Source organism: Galendromus occidentalis, unplaced genomic scaffold (genome assembly GCF_000255335.2).
Source record: "Galendromus occidentalis unplaced genomic scaffold, Mocc_1.1 scf7180000075933, whole genome shotgun sequence".
NCBI classification, from domain to species: domain Eukaryota; kingdom Metazoa; phylum Arthropoda; class Arachnida; order Mesostigmata; family Phytoseiidae; genus Galendromus; species Galendromus occidentalis.
The window spans coordinates 102,043-122,675 of record NW_003803923.1 but is presented as its reverse complement, the minus strand read 5'-3'; the positions used below and the strand labels follow the sequence as shown (position 1 = coordinate 122,675).

Genomic DNA, 20,633 nt, shown 5'->3' with positions numbered 1-20,633 from the left:
GACCCACGTTCATGAATCCATGCGTGCATGCAGAGCTCCGGTATTGGAGAAGATCGGCCAGGACTTTGGAAGGTCGATTCCAACCCGATGGCGATGAATTATGATGCGTGTGGCAAGCCTGAGTGATCGGTGATCATGCGCCCGGATTTCAACCAAAGGATTTCTCGATGTTCCTCGCGAGCCGTGTTCGTATCCTTATTCATTGTTAGCGAGGAACCTACATTATCACCCTGGTCTCAGAGACCTCCCTTTTGGAGGAAATACGGGCGAGTTGGGAGTTTGAAACTTAGCACGGGAGGAGGATCTGAAGGGAAGGGTCCGTGCTCAGAAACGACTCTCGATCGCGTACGCAATCCAGCTGACCCGACGCTGACGTCAGAAAAAAGGACACTGGATCATGGGCGAGTCTCGAGCTCTTTTCCCACGCGTAGAGCTCTCCGGATCACATGCATCCGAAGTTCTGACCTCCAGAAGATGCTCACCCAGAGCTATGGAGTTCCTCCCATGGCGAGAATCTTCACCCAGATCTTAGATAGTCCGGAGAAGGTCTTGAGGCCGGAAAGGAGCTGGAAATGATGAACATAATTCCCTCGAGTTCGAAACCGAGGACCAATCCCCCTTGGATTCGAGATCGAGCGCGAGCGAAAGTGCATCGGGGAACTCGGGATCGGACTTCATGATAGTGCTCGACGGAAAGGTCGAGACGGGACCATGCGCAATCTCAACGCAACACAACCGAGATGGATAGAGTTGAGCGCGAACCTTCGCAGATAGAACACTCTACCACGGGGACATTGTATAATACTAATCATTGTCCTACCGCATGTGTTCCCGCACTCGAAACCCGCCTTGCTCCTCTCGCGCTCCCGTTTCCTGGACAACGGTTTTTGTTGCTCTGCCAAGGGGTTGTCTGCCGCGAGGCAACGTTCTATTTCCCCCGTTGCCGAAAAATGTTCAGTAAATTGCGTGAATAAATCAATAACAACGATGACCTCACCTGGGAAGGCGCTTCACTCTCGGAGTGTGCCAGACTCCCCAAAAAGATCGCCGACTGTCACGAACAAACGACGCCAATTGATCCAGGACTCCATGAATCGTCTCCTCATGGATATCATGCTCGCCCAACCTGAACAGCCGCTGAAGTTTATCGAGGAATATTTCAGTCATCCCGAAGATTCGCTTGAACGGCACGTCGTGTGTCTGAAGGCTCTGAACCCACTGCGGATCTCCAATGTGTTCATATTCCATAAAACTTTCCATTCGCTGTGTTCTCCCGATGCCAATTACTTACGCTGTGAAGTCTTGGTCGATCTCGTCGACCGATGTCTGTCGGATTGTGATTTCTCATTGCAGACCCTGTTGAGCACGAAGCCGAAGTTTCTTGGCCATGCAATCAGTTTCCGGGTTTTCCATTTAGTGCTGTACGAATGTCTGTGCTATCGGCACTTCAAAAACTACGTCGATAAGCTCGATTCGAATGCCGCGAGCTCGAAACCAAACCCCGAAAGTCTTTGGACCTCCATTGAAGAGATGATACCTTGCCAACACAAAAGCGAAATGCGAGACGCTGTCCTACAATCCTCGTCGATCCGCTTGCCTTATCAAGCAGCCGAAGTGTATAGGTCGGAGATTCTTGAAAAGTACGTGAGCTCTCTTCTCGTTGAGAACGAGCGATTCTGATATCTCATCCCATTGTTGGGACGTTGCAGTTTTGGGGTTTCCGGTCACGCTTCATCGACGCAAAAGATGAATATTGATGGGCTCTTCGCACATGCTAACTGAGCTATAAGATGCTCGGGAAGTAGGACAGATGTGATATCATTCTCCTCAAGGTTCTTGTTCAGAAATTCGAGAGCTTGTTACATGCACATCGCTCATTGAGGAGTGCAGATCGCGCGGAATAAAGTTTCGCATCAACATTGACGTTATCGCTCTTTGTTTTTTATCCAACAACAGACATCTTAAGATCATTCTCAATCCTGATGCTGCCCTGATCGGATGACCCTGAAGAATTGCTCCACGAAGTCTCTGGGAGTGCGATCGCGGGCTTCACGCAGCGAATTTCGAAACTGCAGATCAAGGATGGGACTGCACGAGTCGGGGCGAGATAGAGAGTTTTTTCCGGTGACCATCCAGGAGCCCGAGGCTTTGCCGCATGTCACCTCCGGGTTAGAGGAGGACCGCACATATATCGGTCAGTGAGTCATCACAAGATTGAGATACCTCGTCTAGCCTCCGTGTTTCGGAGGCGAATTAAACTGGGGCACGGTCCCTGGAGATGGGACTGTGAGATCAGATGGCGATCAGGCAAGGACCAGCTATCTGGAATAGCAGTCGTTCTAGCGGTCATTCAATTCAAGGTTCCCACGTTGGAGGATCGGTCTCTCGGAAACCTCGCAAGAAGCTCTCTGGATCCGTCCTTGGCCGCAAGATGATGAACTATACCTGGACCTTTGAACCTTGTCTGTCTGTGTGGTCCAGCCTGAAGAAATTCTGTTGCAAGGGTTTTGTCGTTTTCAGCAACTTCCCTTCCGCCCTTCCTTGATTTCGCCAGCTCGACACACGTCCATATGGGATCATGTCGACAGCTGGATGTATTCTCGATCTCTACGAATTTCTGTCAGCATCAGGAGTAACGTATGTTCATCAAGAAGAGTCTAACGACAGGAATCCTCTCTCACCAGCCTCTACTCATAACTCATAACCCATCACCGCTCGCAAGAGAAATGATCCAAATTCCGAGAAGTCCCCAACTCCGGAGCGAATGCGCCGAGTTGATATCAAGCCTCGTGAGCAGCGTCCCAGCGAACGTGACGCACTCCGGAGTTCCCTCATGACAATCTTACGAGATCTCCGCTCCGATAAGAAGAATCGCTCCTCCGACGAAATATTGCATCTCGCACTCCAGAATCGGAAGTCTGTGTGATCTGGAACTGATGATGGAGTGACCGAGATTGCGGGTAGAGAAAAATAAGCTATAATTTCCAAGACGAAGCGTGAGGAAGTCACTCGGACCTCCACACATGCGCGCGGTTATGCAAACGAATGCCGCCAAAGTCGACTGAGATCGGCCGTGCTAGTGACGCGGTCGTTCCTACGGAGCGCCGTCCTCGATGAACTTCCCGGATCCGGGAACCTCGAAATGACAACGGAATTGATTGAACTGGACCATGCCATCCAGAATCTGTACCGCGCACTCCGCCTTCAATTCCGCCTCAGTCTTCTCTCGCATCTGAAGATTCAAATTCGTTATTCAGCGAGGACGGCTCTCCGTACGCGGGCTGCTATCTGGCCGAACTTTTCACCTAACTTCACCAGTACGGTCCGCCACGTAATGATACGCCTCCTTTGTAGTTTATGGGACCTGCTTGGCCCAATTAGTCTAAATTCGATGACGCTGACCGCTCAAAAGAAAGTTCTTTGAGCCGTTTCCGAAGATCTAGCTCCTCTCAGAGCACGCGGCCGCATCGCTGGGAACATGATATTCTGCCGCGCCAGCCGCCTGTAGAGTGCTTGCCTGAGAGTGCTGGTTGCATTACAGTGCGAGTGGTGTTTCACTTCGGACGGGTTGTGTCGGTTTTCTCTGCTGTCAGACTTTTCTCGACAACGATGGATAAGGTGGAAACTCAGGCTCGGAGGATGGTTCTTGCCAACAATGGCCATCATGGAGACTCAGACGACGACGAACGGGAGCGTGGTAAGATCCCGGCACGAAGCCGATCGGTTAATGTTGACGAAGCTCCTGCTCACGATGTAGATCACGACTTATATCTCTCCTTTGAGTACAATAGTCCATAGAGGCTTCCGAAGTCTTTCCTCACAGTTTTATATCGAACGTCGAAGAAACGAACTTTCTGGAGTCATCAGTCCGAAGCCATGTGGATCTCTAGCGGTACCTGTGGTCTCCACTACCAACCACCACCGAGCACAAAGAGCATGGTGTTTCAATGACGCGGTCTTCCCCATCAACTTTCTCCCGGCTCCCCGTCCACCACTCCTCGCACGGACTTAGCTCGACGAGGGATCATTCGAATTATCTTAGAAAAAACACCGATCCGAAAAACAGGGTCGCGATCCGCTCTACCGATGAGTGCTGAAAAGAATATAACTCGGCAGGTTTCCATCAGAGGGGAAGCTATCACGTAGAGGCCGCCTTTGTCTGGAAGGTAGTCCCTGAGACCTACATATGTAGGTCCACTCGGTCCCGGGGAGCAGGCAGAAGGGAAACAATAGGGGACCCCGGTGCGCTATAAAGCATCGAATAAACGCTGAAAAATGATGCACGGCTTCATGTGGATTTCATGAGGAGCTGTGGGGGATCTTCCTGATTCCAGAGGATCAGCGATGAGATCTCTGTGATGATCCAACGTCAATAGCGCAGCCTCCGTTCCCATAATCGATTTCGCGAACGCGGAGGGTGGCGGATTTTTAAAGGGGGAATAGTGAGCTGTAGTTCGGGAGCTCTCCGAGCTGCACAAAAGGCGAAATGAAGCTATCAGAGATAATTTTCCGCTCTCTTCCTCCAGAGAACGTGATCCACATCGGCCATTGCTATCAGGCGACGTGCCCAGAACTGATATCATCGACGGAACCTTGTCCTGCTGCGATGCCAGAGAAGGCTCTGCTCGTGTGGAAGCCTGAGAGCAACATGTCTGACAATAGTCTCGAAGATTATATCTGTTTAGCCAAGGAGAAGTATGGGTGAGTATCCCGAGAAGCATGACCAAGGAGAGCCCAAGTTCCCACCATGATCATGAAGCCTTCTGAGCCGAAGCTAGCAATGGTCGTTCTCCGTTCCAGCTACAACGGAGAGCAAGCCTTAGGCATGCTGTTCTGGCACGCGTATGACATCGACAAAGCTATCCACGATTTGCCTAATTTCACTCCTTTGCCAGACGAGTGGACGGTTGAGGATAAAGTACTATTCGAACAAGCTTATCAGTTTCACGGGAAGAATTTCGCCAAAATTCGGCAGATGCTTCCCGACAAATCGATTCCTTCTCTTGTAAAATATTACTATTCCTGGAAGAAGACCAAAAACAGGGTTTCGCTCATGGACAGACAAGCTAGACGGTTGAGACACGACGAGCAGCCGGAAGATGGAGGTAAGCGGTCTAATGTGCCCGGAGCGGGACCTATGCAAGCAGGAGAGAAGTCCAGCTCCGAATACCGAAAACGTATCGACTGTCGTTGTTGCCTCTCCGAGAGAATGTTACTCATTTTCGACGTTTTATATTCAAGAAAGCGGAAACGCCACCGAGAACGAGTCGGATGTGGACGAGAAAGACATCTGCAGCAACTGCAATCAGAACGCTCCGCACGGTCTCCACAACTCCCCGAAGGGCAGTCTCTGCTCAAACTGTAATCAGCATTGGAAGAAAACCGGGATGCTGCCAAAGTCGGGTGGGCTCTCGAAGCACATTGTCGGACTCGGTGGAGGGAACGGTGTTACCGGGGCCGATCTGAAGAAGCAAAAGAAGCCCCCGAAAGGAATGTACCTGAACTATCAGGACTTGATGAGCATTGCGTCTGGCCCCACGGGACAGGGGGATGCCATCCTCAAGGGCCTCGATTCTGAGCTCTGCTCATTGAAACGTCAGGTACGGCCACTCTTGAACTTACTCCCGGCCAAGCACAAATTCCGCTTCTTGCTGTCAGAACTTGGGAATTCTCGATGAGGGGGAAATTGAAGTTCGTCCTCCCATTCAAGGTTCAATTGAACAAAGCTGACATTTCGAAGCTCAAAGACGAAACTGCCAAGGGTATCGATCATTTGCGACCTCCAGAGACTAATGGTAAGACAAATCCTCGATGGACCAACGACGAAATGCTCTTGGCCGTTCAAGGCATTCGCAAGTACGGAGTGGACTTCAAAGCGATCGCTGAGGTCATTGGCAACAAAACCGAAACGCACGTCAAGAGCTTCTACGCGAACCAGAGGTGAATAAAATTCGGTGGAGGCTCGAGCACAGCCGAACGAGCGTCCGAAAATATCTACAGAACAGTCCGTCGACTTGGATCTGCCTTTCTCACCAGAAATCGATTATCGTTTCAGAGACCGTTATAAGCTCGACAACGTGCTCTCCGAGTGGGAAGCAGAAAACGGGATCTCACCTCGAACCAATGAGAAACCGGAGAGCGAGCGTGACGTGCCCAAAGTAGAGACGACATCGCGCAGTGCTTCGCCGGGAATCAAAGCCGCGAATTCGCCGGGATCACCTTCGCCAGCGAAGATCAGTAAACTTACTTGAAGACTTCGCGCTGTCCATGATAGTCTCGGCAGGTTCGGTCCGTTTCAAATGACAATGAAGCGTCTGCATTCTTATTTTGAGGAGGTTCGGGAAGAACCGTCGACCAAAAACGTCGTTGATGCAGAACCTTGTCTCTATTACGTCAACGACATGAACACATTTTGAGCACCGTCATTCCTAATCTAATATTCAAGCATGTTAGCGGAGAAGTATCTGTTCTCGAGGTTTCGGATCTACCGAAAATAATTTGTTAGAGAGCGGGCCATAGAAGTCGTCATGATGTTGAAGGTTGTTGGGAGCATTGTTGGGATTGGGCTCATACGATCGCAACGAAACATTAAGCAGCGGATGAACCAGAGATGATGGGGGACCGTCTCAATAAAGCTACATTTATTATAATAGAAACGAGCAGGATGTTGATTTACGGAGGAATCGGGGAGGCTTCGGAGACTTTTTCAAAAGTTCGCCGCATCGCACTCATTACGAGAGTAGTTCGAGTAGCTCTCGATGCACCGCAATCCGAGATCCTCTACGCCTCGCCGCCGCTTCTTATACGCGTTTTTTTTTCGATCCGAAATGTGGCGGATCCAGCATCTTTCGCGAGAGGGGCGGTCCGCGTATTTTTGGGGAAGCGATCCGAACTCCGCAAGCTTTTCCACTACGGAAGGTGGAGGAAGTCGGAACTATTGCGTAGAAAGCCTAGTGGTGCACGCTTTTCATCATCTAAAACTGGGACTCTCTTCCGTCTTCGGGAATCTTCCATCCAATGGACAATCTACGATCATTGATCAAGGATCGATTCTGCTTGATTCGAGCCGAAACACCCCGTAGTGGCTCTTGTTGCATTTACCCACCCGTTTTTTCCCGTCCAAGGTATGACTTTCGATAGCGCTGATGTCGATGGCAAGCGGGCGACCTAACCCTATTCGTGTGTGTACAAGGTCTCCTACGAGTGTCTCCCCTCTATCCCCCAAGGCACAGGAAGATACAGCCGGAGTACCAAGGCTCAGAATGAGGCTCGGGTTACTTGTCGAGAAAAATGTACCGTGAATGTCCCCATAGAAGGGCAGCCTCTAGTATCAGGGCAGTCCTCGATAAGCGGGCAGGGTTCGGAGGATACATGGGATAGACGGGCAGTGTCCAATACAAGCGGACACTCTCGAGGGGAGGAATTCAGGTCAGCGAGTCGCGAAGATCGCAAAGTTCGTCTCGCGGCCCGTCTGTGTGAGTATCGAGTAAGCCCACGATTTGTTTGATTGAATGATTGATCGATTCAATACAGAATACCAGGATCAGTGATCGGACTCACTCTCCCGTAAGCGAAGGAAAGGGATAGAGCTGAAGTCCCCAAAGGACGGTGACGTCTGAAGGGCTAGTCTCGAATGGTGCAGGATTGACGGACATGTCCTTCAGTTGGAATATCTTCAGTATCTACCACCCGTGCCTTGCGCAAACCTGGAAAAATGGTGGAAGGAAATGCATGCTCTCTCATAATGTCCCGCAGGCGAAACTCCAGTGTGTCCTCGAATCAGGAGAATTTCGTTCGCTCGAGACGAGAATCGTCCGCAGATTTCGAGCATGGAGACGTACGGGGCGCTAGTGGATAAATTAACGAATAAAAAATAAAAATAAATCAAAACAATCATCTCATCCTATGAGAAATTTTATCGCAGGATACCCAGCCAGGAGTGGACTCTCCATGACGCAGGTTTCCGTAGAATGAAATTTCAGCACTTTTTACCCCGAGTTTCGAAATGCCCTTGGAGTTTGCATTCACAGTATTCCCCCCCGGAAACCGATTCCCTTACAATTAGATTGATCTTTCTACCGAGAGTTCAGCATGACTAGATCTGAAGACGAGAACTTGAGGAGGGAAGACCCATGAGCTCCGGTCGTTTTTTCTTTATTTTCCAGCACGTCGATCGCACGATTAGAGAATACGATTTTCTCAAGCAGAGGACTGCTTCACACTGACTTGCCAGACACGAATCGAGTTGTCCGTGTAACCAGCGAAGAGGGTCTGGCCGTCAGGAGCCCAAGCGAGAGAAATACATTCGCTGCTCTTATTCTTCGTGTTGTTGTTGCATACGAGCTCAGGCTTCAACTCATCCACAAGACGCTTGTTCTCGAGATCCTGGAGAAGGAACAGATAAGGGCGTTACATTGTGAGACAAGCGAAGACCTCCTTTCGCACCACAGCTCCTTGGGCGGAGCCTGTTGTTTCAGATACAAAAATTGATCTTCAAAGAATTCAGCTGTTGAATGTGTATTTTTTCGATTCATCATTAGCAGGTCCTCCGCTCGAACCGTTCCGGAGGGGAAAATCTCCGCTCGAGACGCGTGACGTACCCAAACGTTGATGCCACCTCCGTTAGCGACGCACAGCCAATATCTGTTCGGTGAGAAGCAGAGTGTGTTGATGCTGCTCGATTCCTTCTTGTTGTTGAGGGTGTACAGATGCTTGCCATCATTCAAGTCCCAGAGCATGGCGAGACCGTCCTGAAACGAGTATTCGGTCTCAACTCGGCCGACCGATCGGATAACCGCGCAGATTCGAGGGGAACGATCAGAAATTTGTGGAAAAGCCACATATACCCGGAGGTATCGGAGTTGTGAATTAATCATCATGTATTCTCATCTTCCGCTCGGGAGTCGGTGCAAAAATATATAGCGACAGTACACCTGACCCTCGGCATATACTGACCTTGCCTCCGGAGGCGCACAGAGAGCCATCTGGAGAGACAGTGACGGTGTTCAGGTATCTCTTATGACCGCGGTGATTGGTCTTGATCTTGCAGTTGGCGAGGTTCCACACCTTGACGACACGATCCCAGCCGCAAGAAACGATGACAGGGTTGGTGTTGTTTGGCGAGAAGCGCACGCACGAAACCCAGTGCTCATGGCCGTCCTCAACGATGGTGTACTTGCATTGGGCAAGTGTATTCCACAGCTGTGGGTCAAGGTTTCGATTATTTATTGTCTCGAAATTCAGACGATCCCTCGATGGAAATACTAATGAGGATTTCAGGTTCATTGTGTTATAAATTCCTTCCGCATACGTTCAATTAAGATCGCTGGGAGTTGTGAAAAGATCATCATGGTACCGAACGGGGTAGCTCTAGCTAGCTTCCGGAAGTCATTATTCCTGCTGAATACATGGGTCAGGATTTCATACCTTGATGGTTTTGTCTCGGGAGCCGGAGACGATCTGTCTGTTGTCAGCAGAGAAAGCCACCGAGAGAACGTCCTTCTTGTGGTCTTCGAAACGGCGAGTGCTCTTGCCGGCGTTCAAATCCCACAATCGGAGGTGCTTGTCCCAGGAGCAAGACAGCGCGTAGTGACCGTCGGAGGACATGACAACATCGGTAACAAAGTGACCATGACCATGGAGACGCCTCTTCGGGACACCGTAGCATCCCTCTTCGCGCTTCAGATCCCAGAGGATCAGGGTCTTGTCTGTGGATGGTGATTACAGTTATTTGGGAGCAAACACTAGGTCAGAGTTCCAGTCACGTCGTCTGCTCGTTTGCCTAGGAGGCACGATGCTCGTTCACAATTCGCACACGGAAATCGACGACGCGACTTCCTCATTTCCCTTCCGAAGCTCGCGAACCTCGGCCCCGAATCCTATTCCGAGGGATTCTTTTCGAAAAAGATTGCGCTCGACACTCGATCGGTCTTGCACATGAGACAACGTGTGCAGGGTTCACAACATTCGAATGGGAAACGCGATGCGAGCCCGAGATCTATCCAGAAACGATATTCCGCGAGGGCTCAGCGAGATTCCTCAGCAGTCGTGAATAAAGGAGGCTCGGACCGTCTCACCACTGTGACATCGAGCCAACCGTATGAGGACCCACACAAGTGAAAACATACCTCGGGATGACGACAGAATCACTTCAGGATAGTTGGGGTTGGTGGCGATTTGAGTGACCCAGCCTGTGTGGCCGTGCATTATACCCCGATAGACGAGGTGCTCGGACACTAGCGTCGCCATTTTGATGTTGAACAGTCAAAAATCGCCCGGATTTTCGAAGATTTATCCACACGGCACAATGAGGCGATATTACAGCCCCAACATCGACGCCGAAAAGGATGTTGTCACGGAAGCATAGCAGACACCAAGTCGAAAACGTACCCAGTCCCGCCATAATTCGAAAACGTACCACAGAGCCGTCAAGCGTCACTTGTTCTGATGCATATCGTTGCTTCGGCTGGCTCATCGCCACAAATGATTCTTTGGTGCATCAGGATTTCTTCGTGGATTCAACCCGATGATCGGAACTCGAAATGCGTCGGGATGGGTACCGTGCGTTCGGCAAAAGAGTTGCTTCGAAGAGCGCGGTTGACACTAGCCACCACATTGTACCAGCAGGTTTGCCGGTGCGCCGAATGCCTTGGGCTCTGGGATGAACCCTAGAATGAGCCCGTGTCAACGACCCCAGTCATGAGTCAATCGTGCACCCCATGCCGGATACTGAGACCGACCCGGTAGATATCTTGGATCCTTAGGGGCTTTTCTGACGCTTCGACCCGCGGGCAGTCGAGCGTGTGGTGAGAAATTCAATTGTACCGCCGCCTCTGTCATCAGAGCTAGCGGCTGCCGACTGTGGTACCCTGCGTCGGTGTGTGATTCCTCCGTGGGTTGATGAAGCACCACATCCGCCATTGCTTTCTCCGGTGGTGGAAATTGTGTAGCTTGCTTTGGTGTTGTCTTCTGCCTGCGACCTAACCAGCCAGCCAGTCAGTCAACCGACTTTAACTGAAAGCTCGTCGCGATGACCACCGACGAGAAACAAAGTATAAAAGAACTCGATGCGTGGATTGAGCAACTCAATGAGTGCAAACAGCTCACGGAAAACCAAGTCAAACAGCTCTGTGAAAAGGTAAGCCTCAACCATCATGCTTCGCTAGCCGGACTAACGCTAGCCTACGAGCCTGTACCGAGATTGCGGCGATCGTGTCCCGACCCAATACGTGAAGTCGGATCCTCTGACCTCCGATGTATGCTCAGGAGCAGAGTGATGTTTCATGCGGCGGCCAGTGGCTTAATGGTCCGAGTGCCGATTTCTGACAGAGAACCGCTGAAGCGGATTCGGGTCGTCGGGGTGAAAATTTCTGGAATCACTTGCCTATTCGCGGCTCCTTTTCCGGCGGAATTCAGGAGATCAGCCCTGGTGACGATACCGCCTCCGAATTCTATTCGAGCTCCGCTGCTCCGGGACCGATGGCGATTCCTCGGTTTAGAAATCATCGATGGCGACGACGAATAATACGAATGGCGTTCTAAATTTAGAACCGTTGGAGCGGACACGGATTTTTGGCGGGGCTCGTTGCTCTTCGCCGGTTTTCTCTGCTTCCGATCGAGAAGATCTCTGTCAGTGATCGTTCTACGTCATCGAGCGATAATGCTCCGCGGGTGAGACGACGATTCGGTGAATTACTTTGCGGTTTCTGTTTGTATTTGTCATCGGTGTTGGACTGTCACGGGCATCCCACGGTGACGTCAGACCGCACCGCCGGCCCATGCCCTCGAAAATCTCAAAGTGAATCTCGATAAGCTTCGCGAGGTGTTCGAGAAGCAAGTGCAGTACGCTGTGGACTCCAAAAGATCGCAATTACCTCTCCACGTATCTAGATGACGCTTGGGAGGCGGGCGAGGAGGAGCGCGAGTGCGATTTCGTTCGTCTGTTAGCATGAGTGATCCCTTATCTGCTGCGTCGATTCGATAATCTCCCCCGAACGTCATAGAGACCCTCGCGAACACGCCGGACACGGCTTTCGTCTGATGCCGGTTGTCATGCCTGCTCTCGACGGCCACGTTCCTCGACTATGCTGGGAATGCGGTCTTCGGGGTGTGGGTCGGTTTATACCACAGATGAAATTCCTGCAACGACCGTCCTGGGATTTGTTTTGTCGCCTCGCTCGTCTTTCCGAACTCCGATTTGAACTATCATGTGGCTCTGGTGTCGGATTCCTTAATTATGCATTCGAGCAGAGCTTCGAAGACCGTTATACAGGGCGGCTACCATCCCATCAGAGTCGTGAGTCACCGAGCTCTGGCTTGACAACGCCGGTGGTCACCGGCCTGCTTCTGTTGAACTCATGGGAGTTCTTTAGTTGTTGCTACGGCTCGTGTTCAATGAACACCTGTAGAACCGCGCGCGTGTCAGTGTAGCGCTGCCAGTCGGCTACCGCCACTTATTTTTCCGCTATTATACGGCAGCGAAACTACCGTACCGATGCTGTGCCTGCGTCGCGGCTTGAGCTGAGAATTTTGATCGTCGTACCCGGGTCTCAGAGCCGATAGCACAGTGTAGCGCTCGACTCGAGACTTCAGAGTTTCTCCATTCCACGATGTGGAATCGTTGTGAGGAAAGATTCCGGAGCCATCGCTCGAGCGAGACTCATCCTCGGCGTCGTCTCGCATCCCGCACTCTAGATTGACTTCATGACGCTTTCGCGTTATCATGAGTCGCTCGGGACACTTCGGCGTCTAGGGGTCTGTCAATGGAAGCATATTTCGCCGAGGCAGTCGTAAAGGCCTCCTGTGCTCAATCGCGCTCATGAGCTCCAGACTCGGTTGCTAGCTTCCGGAGCCGGCCCGACCGACCTCCATCAGCCAAGCCTCGAAGGCTTAACCGGCTTATCTCCCTTATGATGATATAACAGGGAAATAAACCGCTGTCCGACGGGTTACTGAACGCGGTGTCTGTCGAGCAGACCCTTTGCGGCAAGCCTCGATGCAAGAAGTAAATCGGAAATCTCGTTGCAGGCTAAAGAAATCCTCAGTCGAGAAAACAACGTACAAGAAGTAAAATGTCCTGTAACGGTATGCGGAGATGTTCACGGTCAGTTCCACGATCTCATGGAATTATTCCGGATCGGCGGGAAGAGTCCCGATACCAACTATCTCTTCATGGGTGATTACGTCGACCGAGGATACTATTCAGTAGAAACCGTCACGCTACTCGTGGCCCTGAAAGTCAGATACAGGTTAGTACTGTTCCGAATTTCCTCAATTCCCTGATGAAGACTCAGGATCCTCAGTGATCCGTTCACGCCATTCTCAACTTAATTCATGGTGCTAGAGTGAGAGTTTGGAAATTCACCAAATACCTCCCATGGATTGCAGGGAGCGCATCACCATCCTTCGAGGCAACCATGAGTCCAGGCAGATCACGCAAGTCTACGGATTCTACGATGAGTGTCTCCGTAAATATGGAAACGCGAATGTATGGAAACATTTCACAGACTTATTCGACTTCTTGCCGCTGACCGCGTTAGTGGATGGCCAGATTTTCTGCCTGCATGGAGGACTGTCGCCTTCGATCGATTCTCTGGACCATATTCGATCCCTCGACAGACTACAAGAGGTGAGAATGTTCACTGTTCGGAGGAAGCGCACGTTGCCGCCATGCATACCTGAAAATATTTCCCTTCGACACGGCACTGTAGTCGGAGATGGCTAGCTTCAATTTTCAAGCCTGTATATCTGATTTAATCCTCCCCCACAGGTTCCTCATGAAGGTCCCATGTGTGACCTGCTCTGGTCAGACCCCGACGATCGGGGAGGCTGGGGTATCTCACCCCGAGGTGCGGGTTACACTTTCGGACAAGACATTTCTGAGTCGTTCAACCACAGCAACGGTCTGACGCTCGTGGCCCGAGCGCATCAGCTCGTCATGGAAGGCTACAACTGGTGCCACGATAGAAATGTCGTTACCATCTTCTCAGCTCCGAACTACTGTTACCGATGTGGAAACCAGGCAGCCATCATGGAACTGGATGATTCACTGAAGTACTCGTTCCTTCAATTCGATCCCGCCCCGAGAAGAGGCGAACCTCACGTGACCAGGCGCACTCCAGACTACTTCCTTTAATTTGTTCTGCTGGCATCTTGTTCCGGAGCCCTCTACGTTTTCACCACGACTCCACCAAAAAAATACCGGAAGACAAAGATGGAACGGAGAGACAAAACGAATACATAGTCAAGAAGCCGAAGTCGGAGCAGCCGGAGAATCGGCCAAGAAGTACGAAGTGGAAGAAGAAGAGAATGAAGGATAACAACAACAACAACTTAACTGAAGAATATCATCTCACCGTGGCATTTGCGGATCGTTCCGATTTGCCTGACGTTCATCTGCAAATGGCAATTTTCCTGCCACGTCATCACGGACACACCACAAGGGATTGTCATACGAGCTAGAATTTAGGAGAGACTCTTCCGAGTCGGGGTCGGTGTGAGGGGAGTTCGGGCGTGTGAGTAGGAGATGGGGTTAGGGACATGGTTCGAGAGGTTTGGAGGAGCTATATCGGTGAGGTTCTCGTGTTGCCAGGCAAACTGGAGACGGTGCAGGTCTACAAGCCTGCGAGAACTCCAATTGTAATGTATATAGCGTCAAATAAGACCGAGATATGTGAAGTCTTGTCGTTATATGGGGTGAAAAGAGAACGAAGAGATATGCGCGGATGAAACGCTAAGTCCTGAGCAATCCAGAGAGTCGACGCAGCGGCATTGTCGGATGTCTCATTTCCTTGCCTGGGATGACCAAACTGAGAACGCTCCCGAACGGCTACGACGACCAAGACCGCAGTCTGTTGGACGCTGCAGGCATCGAGCCCCGAGCAGCTTGAAAAAGCGGAGAGTATGGAGATGCACCTCTGAGTGGCGGATTTTCGGATAAATCAAGAGTACGCGAGACGGTTCGAAAGCGGCTCAGGGGGAGTTGAATCGAGGGCGAAAATCATTGGGAGTGACGGAGAACCAAAAGGAATGCGCGTCGTTCATAGTTTCCGTTCAGCAGGTCGTTCTTTCTTCGTTCACGATTGGCCTGGCTGAACGGCTTATTGGTTCATCATCGAGACAACCGGCGAGAGGATCTGTTTGTGGAAATCACGGCAAAATCGTCGTACAGAACAGGGAATGATGGACGAAACCGAAAGAACAAATGAAAATGAAAATCAACGAAAAAGCGTGAAATTGTCCCTTTCTTTTATTTATACGAGAATCATACCAACAAACTAATTCCTCTTGGTGATGATGACGACAAGAAGATCGACGAGGTCAATAATGCCGCTGATAATAAATATGATAATGAATAAATGTGTAAAATAGTAGGATTATCCATCAAACTAGACTATTTTCTAAGTTCAACCAGTCTCTCCAGTGGTTTCGACTCCCGAAGGGGGAGCTTTCGCCTCGGCTCCGCTTCGTGATGAGAGAGCTATCGGACTACTGCGCGATCGATGAAAAATCCCCGAACCTTCTTGGTGCATCACGAGCGGCACTACATCGTGCTTAGATCCTTCCTCATTGGAGGAGATCTCGACTCGACACCCTGAAGGGCGGAAGTGTTCGAGGGAACAACCTTTCTAGTCTGATCCCTCGGGGGACGAGGGACTTCGGGCGAAAAAAACGAACTCTCAGAGCACCAAGTAGGACGGCGCGATTCAGGGACCACATTGGAGGAGGGTAGACGATTCGTAGCGCCTAGAGTCGCTGCTACACCGTGATGCTGTGGGATCCCTCCCAACTCCACGCGGAAGATTCCGGATAGCCCGAGGATTACTGTGCATTCGATTCGGCGGGTAAGGAATACTTTCCCCGAACGTGTTGATTCAATCGACTCACTGAATTTCACCTTCATAAATGAGAGCTCGGGAAGCTCAAAACTGGTGGATGGCAATTCTTAGCGGACAACTCAGAGCGTGAGCTCACGCCCTATTTATTGACACGGCCTTCAGGAAAGACCGCACGGGTTATTAACATACGCAAGAATAATTCATTTCATTTCGATGTCGCTCTGTGGCAGCAATCCAAGCGACTCATGCAGCAGTGCCGCTTCAACGAGTCTTTCCACCGCAACTCGCTTTCGTGAGTCAAAATGTCGCGATCGGAATCGATACCGACACTTCAGCATGGGCGAACCGAAGAAGATCAAAGTGATCAATCGTCTAGATGTGCCCCCCGACCTCATCGGGGACTTTCGAAACAGTCTCAAGGAGCACTTTTGCCAGGGGTCCCTGGAGAGAGGTGAGTCCCCGCGTCGGCCTTCGTCCATCGAAAGACGCGATACTTTTGGACCGAGGAAGGCAGTAGCTCACAGGCTTTCGACGCTGATTGCACGGAGGTTCACCCCCCTGACTGGGATACTGACGCCGAGTCCTCCAATATCCCCCAGACGAAGCCATCGGACCGGATCTATCGCTCATTCTTGAGGAGTACCATCTCGCCAGGATCCTGCGACGTGCAAAGGACTCCAGAGAAGCTATGAAGATATTCATCGAGATTATCCAGTGGAGGAGGAAGTTCAAGCCGAGTGGTTCGTGCAGCACCTGATGATCGAGATTTTGGGGATAGAAGCTCTTCGGGCTTAGATTGCGAAGGCGCATCAAGAATCGCTGGATCACCTCCACGGAGAGGCGACAATCAGTGGTGGCGGCAGCAGGACGCCTACGAGCTTTCGGGACGCTTCCCGAAACGATTTGCTCGGGAATGTCCAGAAACATCATAGTCTGCGCGCAATTCCTGCAAGTGACCCCTCGACGCAGCATGGGAAATTTCATGGCCGATCCCCTCACTAGTGTTCCAATGGTGAATGAAACAATTCTGCACGAGAGGGGTCGTGGCGAAAGAGAAAGTCAAACTCTCCCAGTCTCTGTTCTCCAGCAACCCAACAAAAAAGTCTGACGCGCCGCTGGCGACAACATCCATAGTTCGAAACCAACCGAGGATTTGCGAGAATTGAGCTCCGCAGGCTGAGAATTTCATTGACACCTCGGGCGGCTCTTCGCTCTAGCTATTCCTGTGGAGCTTCCATGCGGCCGAGAACTTGAATTTCCTTGGTTTTTTAGCCGGAGCTCTTCAGACGACTCTGATCTGAGGAGAGAATCGGTAATTTTCCCTGCATCGCTCCGTATCTCGACGCGAAACAGTGGTGGATCTGGCATTCTCTTCGAAGGAAGGGTCAAGGTATTCGGGACGAGGAGAGGGGAGGCGGACCGGGCGCTTGCCTCGTTTTGCATGGAATGCACAAGGATGAGGATGTACAGGAGTTGGTGAGATATTCGATCGAGCGATTAAGCGGAAATGAGTGACTCGGTCAAGTATCTCGTGCTCCACGGCTGACGTGCTGTGGCTCGGGAAGCTCCGCGAGTCCCGTACGGCGAGCGGAGCCCGCTGTCGCCTGCCGATGGTTCTAGCTCCAGGGAGAGGTATACCGAGGACTCCGCAGTGATAAAGATAATGTTCTCAGCCTGATAATGCAGAATTCTCTCATTGGAACCCCTGACATCAGCCGTATTGTTGCACCAGGCTAGTCTGACCGCGTGCCTTTGTTTTTTCGGAGAACAGCACCCACCACAGCATCTCGGGAATAGCGAGAAAAACACCACTAAAGTCCATGCGGCAGGCGGGGAATGTAGATCGCTCCCAGACGGAGATTTTTCTCTGCCCCTCCACTCGTCCTTCGCGTGGGATTCACCGAGTTCTTCGTTCTCAGATATCAATCCCTTCGCGATCTGCGCCGAAGCCTTCCAACTTGGCGTCATCTACTTCCACGGCAAAACGCGAGGCGGTGCGCATATCCGTAAGTGTATCCCTCCACGGCTTCTCGAAAACGGGTGTACGCTCCATCCCACTTTCCATCGGCAGTGCCCCGATCCCGGTGTAGGGAGGTTCTGCCATCCAACTTTGCGGCGGAGCCCGCCCGGTTTTATCGAGAGATCTCTGAGTCGGATCTGATTTATGGCACATACGTCTTCCTCAATTAGATCTCTCCACCTCAGGGAGTCGGTGAAGGTCAAGCCTCGCTTACCCTCGTCTTTTGCAGTAATTATTCGAGGAGCCCTCATTCGAAAACCACGTGATTCGGAGGAGGAGGATGCTTGCCGCAAATATTTCATCTACTTCATTGAATACGCCGCGATGCAAATTCGCGGGAACATAACTGTCCTATTGGACTGTCATAAAACTAGAATAGAAAATCTGGTGAGCAACACCGCCTCGAGGCTTGAAAGCAGAGAAAATGCTTCCTGGGAACCCTCGACTCCGGATAGAAAACCTCATCACGAAAGTCCGTGAACTTTTCCAGCACATGGCTTATTTGAAAACCATGATAGATGCGTTCAAAACACACTACGTCGACGCTCTGGACCACGTCCTGGTCTTCGATCTACCGATCGTGCTGAATGGTTCGTTAGTACACGGCGTTTGTTATGAAAATTTCAGGAGGCAATTACATAGTGTGGAGTTCAAGCAAGCTCGATGTCGCATGAGACGCTCTTGAATCTTTGCAGCCTGTTGGAAAACCGTTCGCAAGATGCTACCGTCAGAGGGAGCGGATCGGACGAAGATCGTCAACAAGAAGTCTGTTCTCAAATACATTTCTCAAGAGAACTTGCCGCGACTCATGGGGGGAACGGTGAGTGAATAATCTATTGAGAGAAGAATATCCGCCACTTCAAGCGCAAAGGGTCTCGAAGGAAATGTGCCCCTTTTTTGGAAATCGCTTCGGCGACCAACTTCGGAGAGCTGTATCTGTGGAACGGTTGGTCGCAGAGCGACGATCGAGGGCGCGTTGGAAACTAAGTCTGGGAGCTTTCATTCGCGTCTCAGTCAGATCAGAAAAAGGATCACTTGGGACGGAGATATACGACCGTTTTTTAAAATCGAAAACCGTATCGACGATTCCGCTGATTTTCCTTTTGCGGACTGTTTTCCGTGAAATAAGACTATGTGCGGAGTTACAGAGTGGCTGCTCAACTGTAAGTATGTTTGAGTACCCGAAAACCTTTTTTTCATTGAATAAGCCCAATTGGATCCTACCACCATTCGGCTCGCGGAGGTTTCCATCTAGAGAACGGTTGGTCGTACGGAGCCGAGAAAACTCCCCCTGGGGAGTTCGCAACGAGGACTTCCCTCTTAAGATCGCGTTGGGAATCGGAGGGTGTCATTATTCACGGGATATCCCTCTTCGAATCAGTCGATAAGCGAGAGTATTGATTTATTTGTAGCTAGATTCGTTCAAAACTACGAGACATCGCTCAACTTCTAGTCTTGATCCGTCCTTCCTGCCAAAAATTCCGTTTCACTATCTCTCCGCAAGAAAAGATTCGACAGCCCCTCCGCATGACGTAGGGTCGACGGAAGGTCCAGCGCATGCTTCCAATTCGAGCCTCCGCAAGCCGACTCGAATGGTGGTAGAATCCAATTGGGCTTATTCAATGAAAAAAGGGTTTTCGGGTACTTAAATTAACTCACAGTTGAGCAGTCACTCTGAAACTTCGCACACAGTCTTGTTTCGCGGAAAAGGAAAGTCCGCAAAAAAAACAGCGAAATCGTCGACATGATTTCCGATTACAAAACATAGTCATATATCTCCGTCCCATCTTTTTTATGATCTGACTAGCGCGAATGAAAGCTCTCAGACTCGGTTTTTTTACGCGCCTCCGATCGTCGCTCTGTGACCAGCCGTTTCGGAGATACAGCTCTCTGAAGTTGGTCGCCGCAGCGACTTCCAAAAAGGGGCACATTTCCTGCGAGACCCTTTCTTGAGAGCAGGATTTCACTCTATTTCGACTCCCTCCGGGGACTCCGGTGCTAAGTCAGGATGATTGACTCGTTCTCGCTTCCAGAGCCAATTCGTGTACACCTTCGATCCGGGATCTGGGTTGCCCCCCGGTATCCTGCACGATTTGTCAGCGAAAGCTTGATTTCGGGAATGAAAGGAGACGGGTCGGATGCGCCGATCCATATCTTGTGGGTTGGACCGCGGTACTGCCTCGACCTAGGTGGAGTTCAGCTCGCTCAGACATTGAGGCCGTAGAGATTCCCGCATGGAACCAATTGAAGCCGACAGGATGGTAGGAGTTCTCATTTGACCGTCCAAGACAATTTATGAGGGAACTCTATCCCCGGCTGATGAATCTGCCGATTCGGGCGCATTCTGAGATGAGTTATCAGACCACGATACAGATATACGAGGACAGGGGGAGCGCTTCCGCCTCGAAGTCACGTGTTTCTAAGTTTGACCGAACTTATGCTGCCTGCCTCACCTTTCGATCAATCGAATTCTCCGGGAAGATATTGAGGGAGGGAATGTGTGGCACGCGTTCGCCGGTGGTTGTGTGCTGGATGCAGCTCCCTGGGGGGTGGGGTTGATGACAGAAAAAAAAGACTTGCCAATCCGAAAGGCGTAATTCGCGAGGGACAATTAGCATTTCCGATTTCGCCGGACAAGTGGCCATCATCGATGAGGTTGCTGCCCGTAACGTCAAGTTTGGAAAGCAGATGTGCTTTCGTTCTTCCTCTACGGTAAATGGGAGGCTTTAGTTGGGTAATGCATCGAATAAAACACTATTTCTATCCCCCGCAGTCGT

At 50.9% G+C, this 20,633-nt stretch overlaps 5 protein-coding genes across 5 annotated transcripts; 4 read left to right on the top strand and 1 right to left on the bottom strand.

The window, feature by feature from the left end:
* The first annotated feature begins 691 nt into the window (after nt 1–691).
* Nucleotides 692–1,680, top strand: LOC114828525 (uncharacterized). The gene has a single exon (XM_029113021.1). It carries the CDS (start codon nt 988–990, stop codon nt 1,678–1,680), a length of 693 nt encoding a protein of 230 aa, XP_028968854.1. The 5' UTR covers nt 692–987.
* A 1,835-nt stretch (nt 1,681–3,515) lies between these two features.
* On the top strand, nt 3,516–6,650 carry LOC100908435 (REST corepressor 2). Its single transcript, XM_003738376.1, has 6 exons — nt 3,516–3,697; nt 4,527–4,701; nt 4,801–5,105; nt 5,242–5,600; nt 5,711–5,940; nt 6,056–6,650. The coding sequence occupies exons 1-6, from the start codon at nt 3,610–3,612 to the stop codon at nt 6,249–6,251; spliced, it is 1,353 nt and encodes a 450-aa protein (XP_003738424.1). The 5' UTR covers nt 3,516–3,609; the 3' UTR covers nt 6,252–6,650.
* A 1,465-nt stretch (nt 6,651–8,115) lies between these two features.
* Nucleotides 8,116–10,347, bottom strand: Rack1 (Receptor of activated protein kinase C 1). The gene is made up of 5 exons (XM_003738366.1): nt 10,128–10,347; nt 9,427–9,707; nt 8,956–9,201; nt 8,601–8,750; nt 8,116–8,385 (listed from the first exon to the last, which is right to left on the bottom strand). Exons 1-5 carry the CDS (start codon nt 10,246–10,248, stop codon nt 8,200–8,202), a joined length of 984 nt encoding a protein of 327 aa, XP_003738414.1. The 5' UTR covers nt 10,249–10,347; the 3' UTR covers nt 8,116–8,199.
* A 571-nt stretch (nt 10,348–10,918) lies between these two features.
* On the top strand, nt 10,919–15,234 carry mts (protein phosphatase 2 catalytic subunit mts). Its single transcript, XM_003738367.2, has 4 exons — nt 10,919–11,137; nt 13,027–13,247; nt 13,387–13,627; nt 13,769–15,234. Exons 1-4 carry the CDS (start codon nt 11,030–11,032, stop codon nt 14,132–14,134), a joined length of 936 nt encoding a protein of 311 aa, XP_003738415.1. The 5' UTR covers nt 10,919–11,029; the 3' UTR covers nt 14,135–15,234.
* Nucleotides 15,235–16,172: 938 nt separating this feature from the next.
* LOC100908294 (motile sperm domain-containing protein 2-like) lies at nt 16,173–19,967 on the top strand. The gene is made up of 7 exons (XM_029113022.1): nt 16,173–16,287; nt 16,436–16,576; nt 17,756–17,842; nt 18,086–18,247; nt 18,330–18,446; nt 18,552–18,676; nt 19,890–19,967. The coding sequence occupies exons 1-7, from the start codon at nt 16,173–16,175 to the stop codon at nt 19,965–19,967; spliced, it is 825 nt and encodes a 274-aa protein (XP_028968855.1).
* Nucleotides 19,968–20,633: the final 666 nt, after the last annotated feature.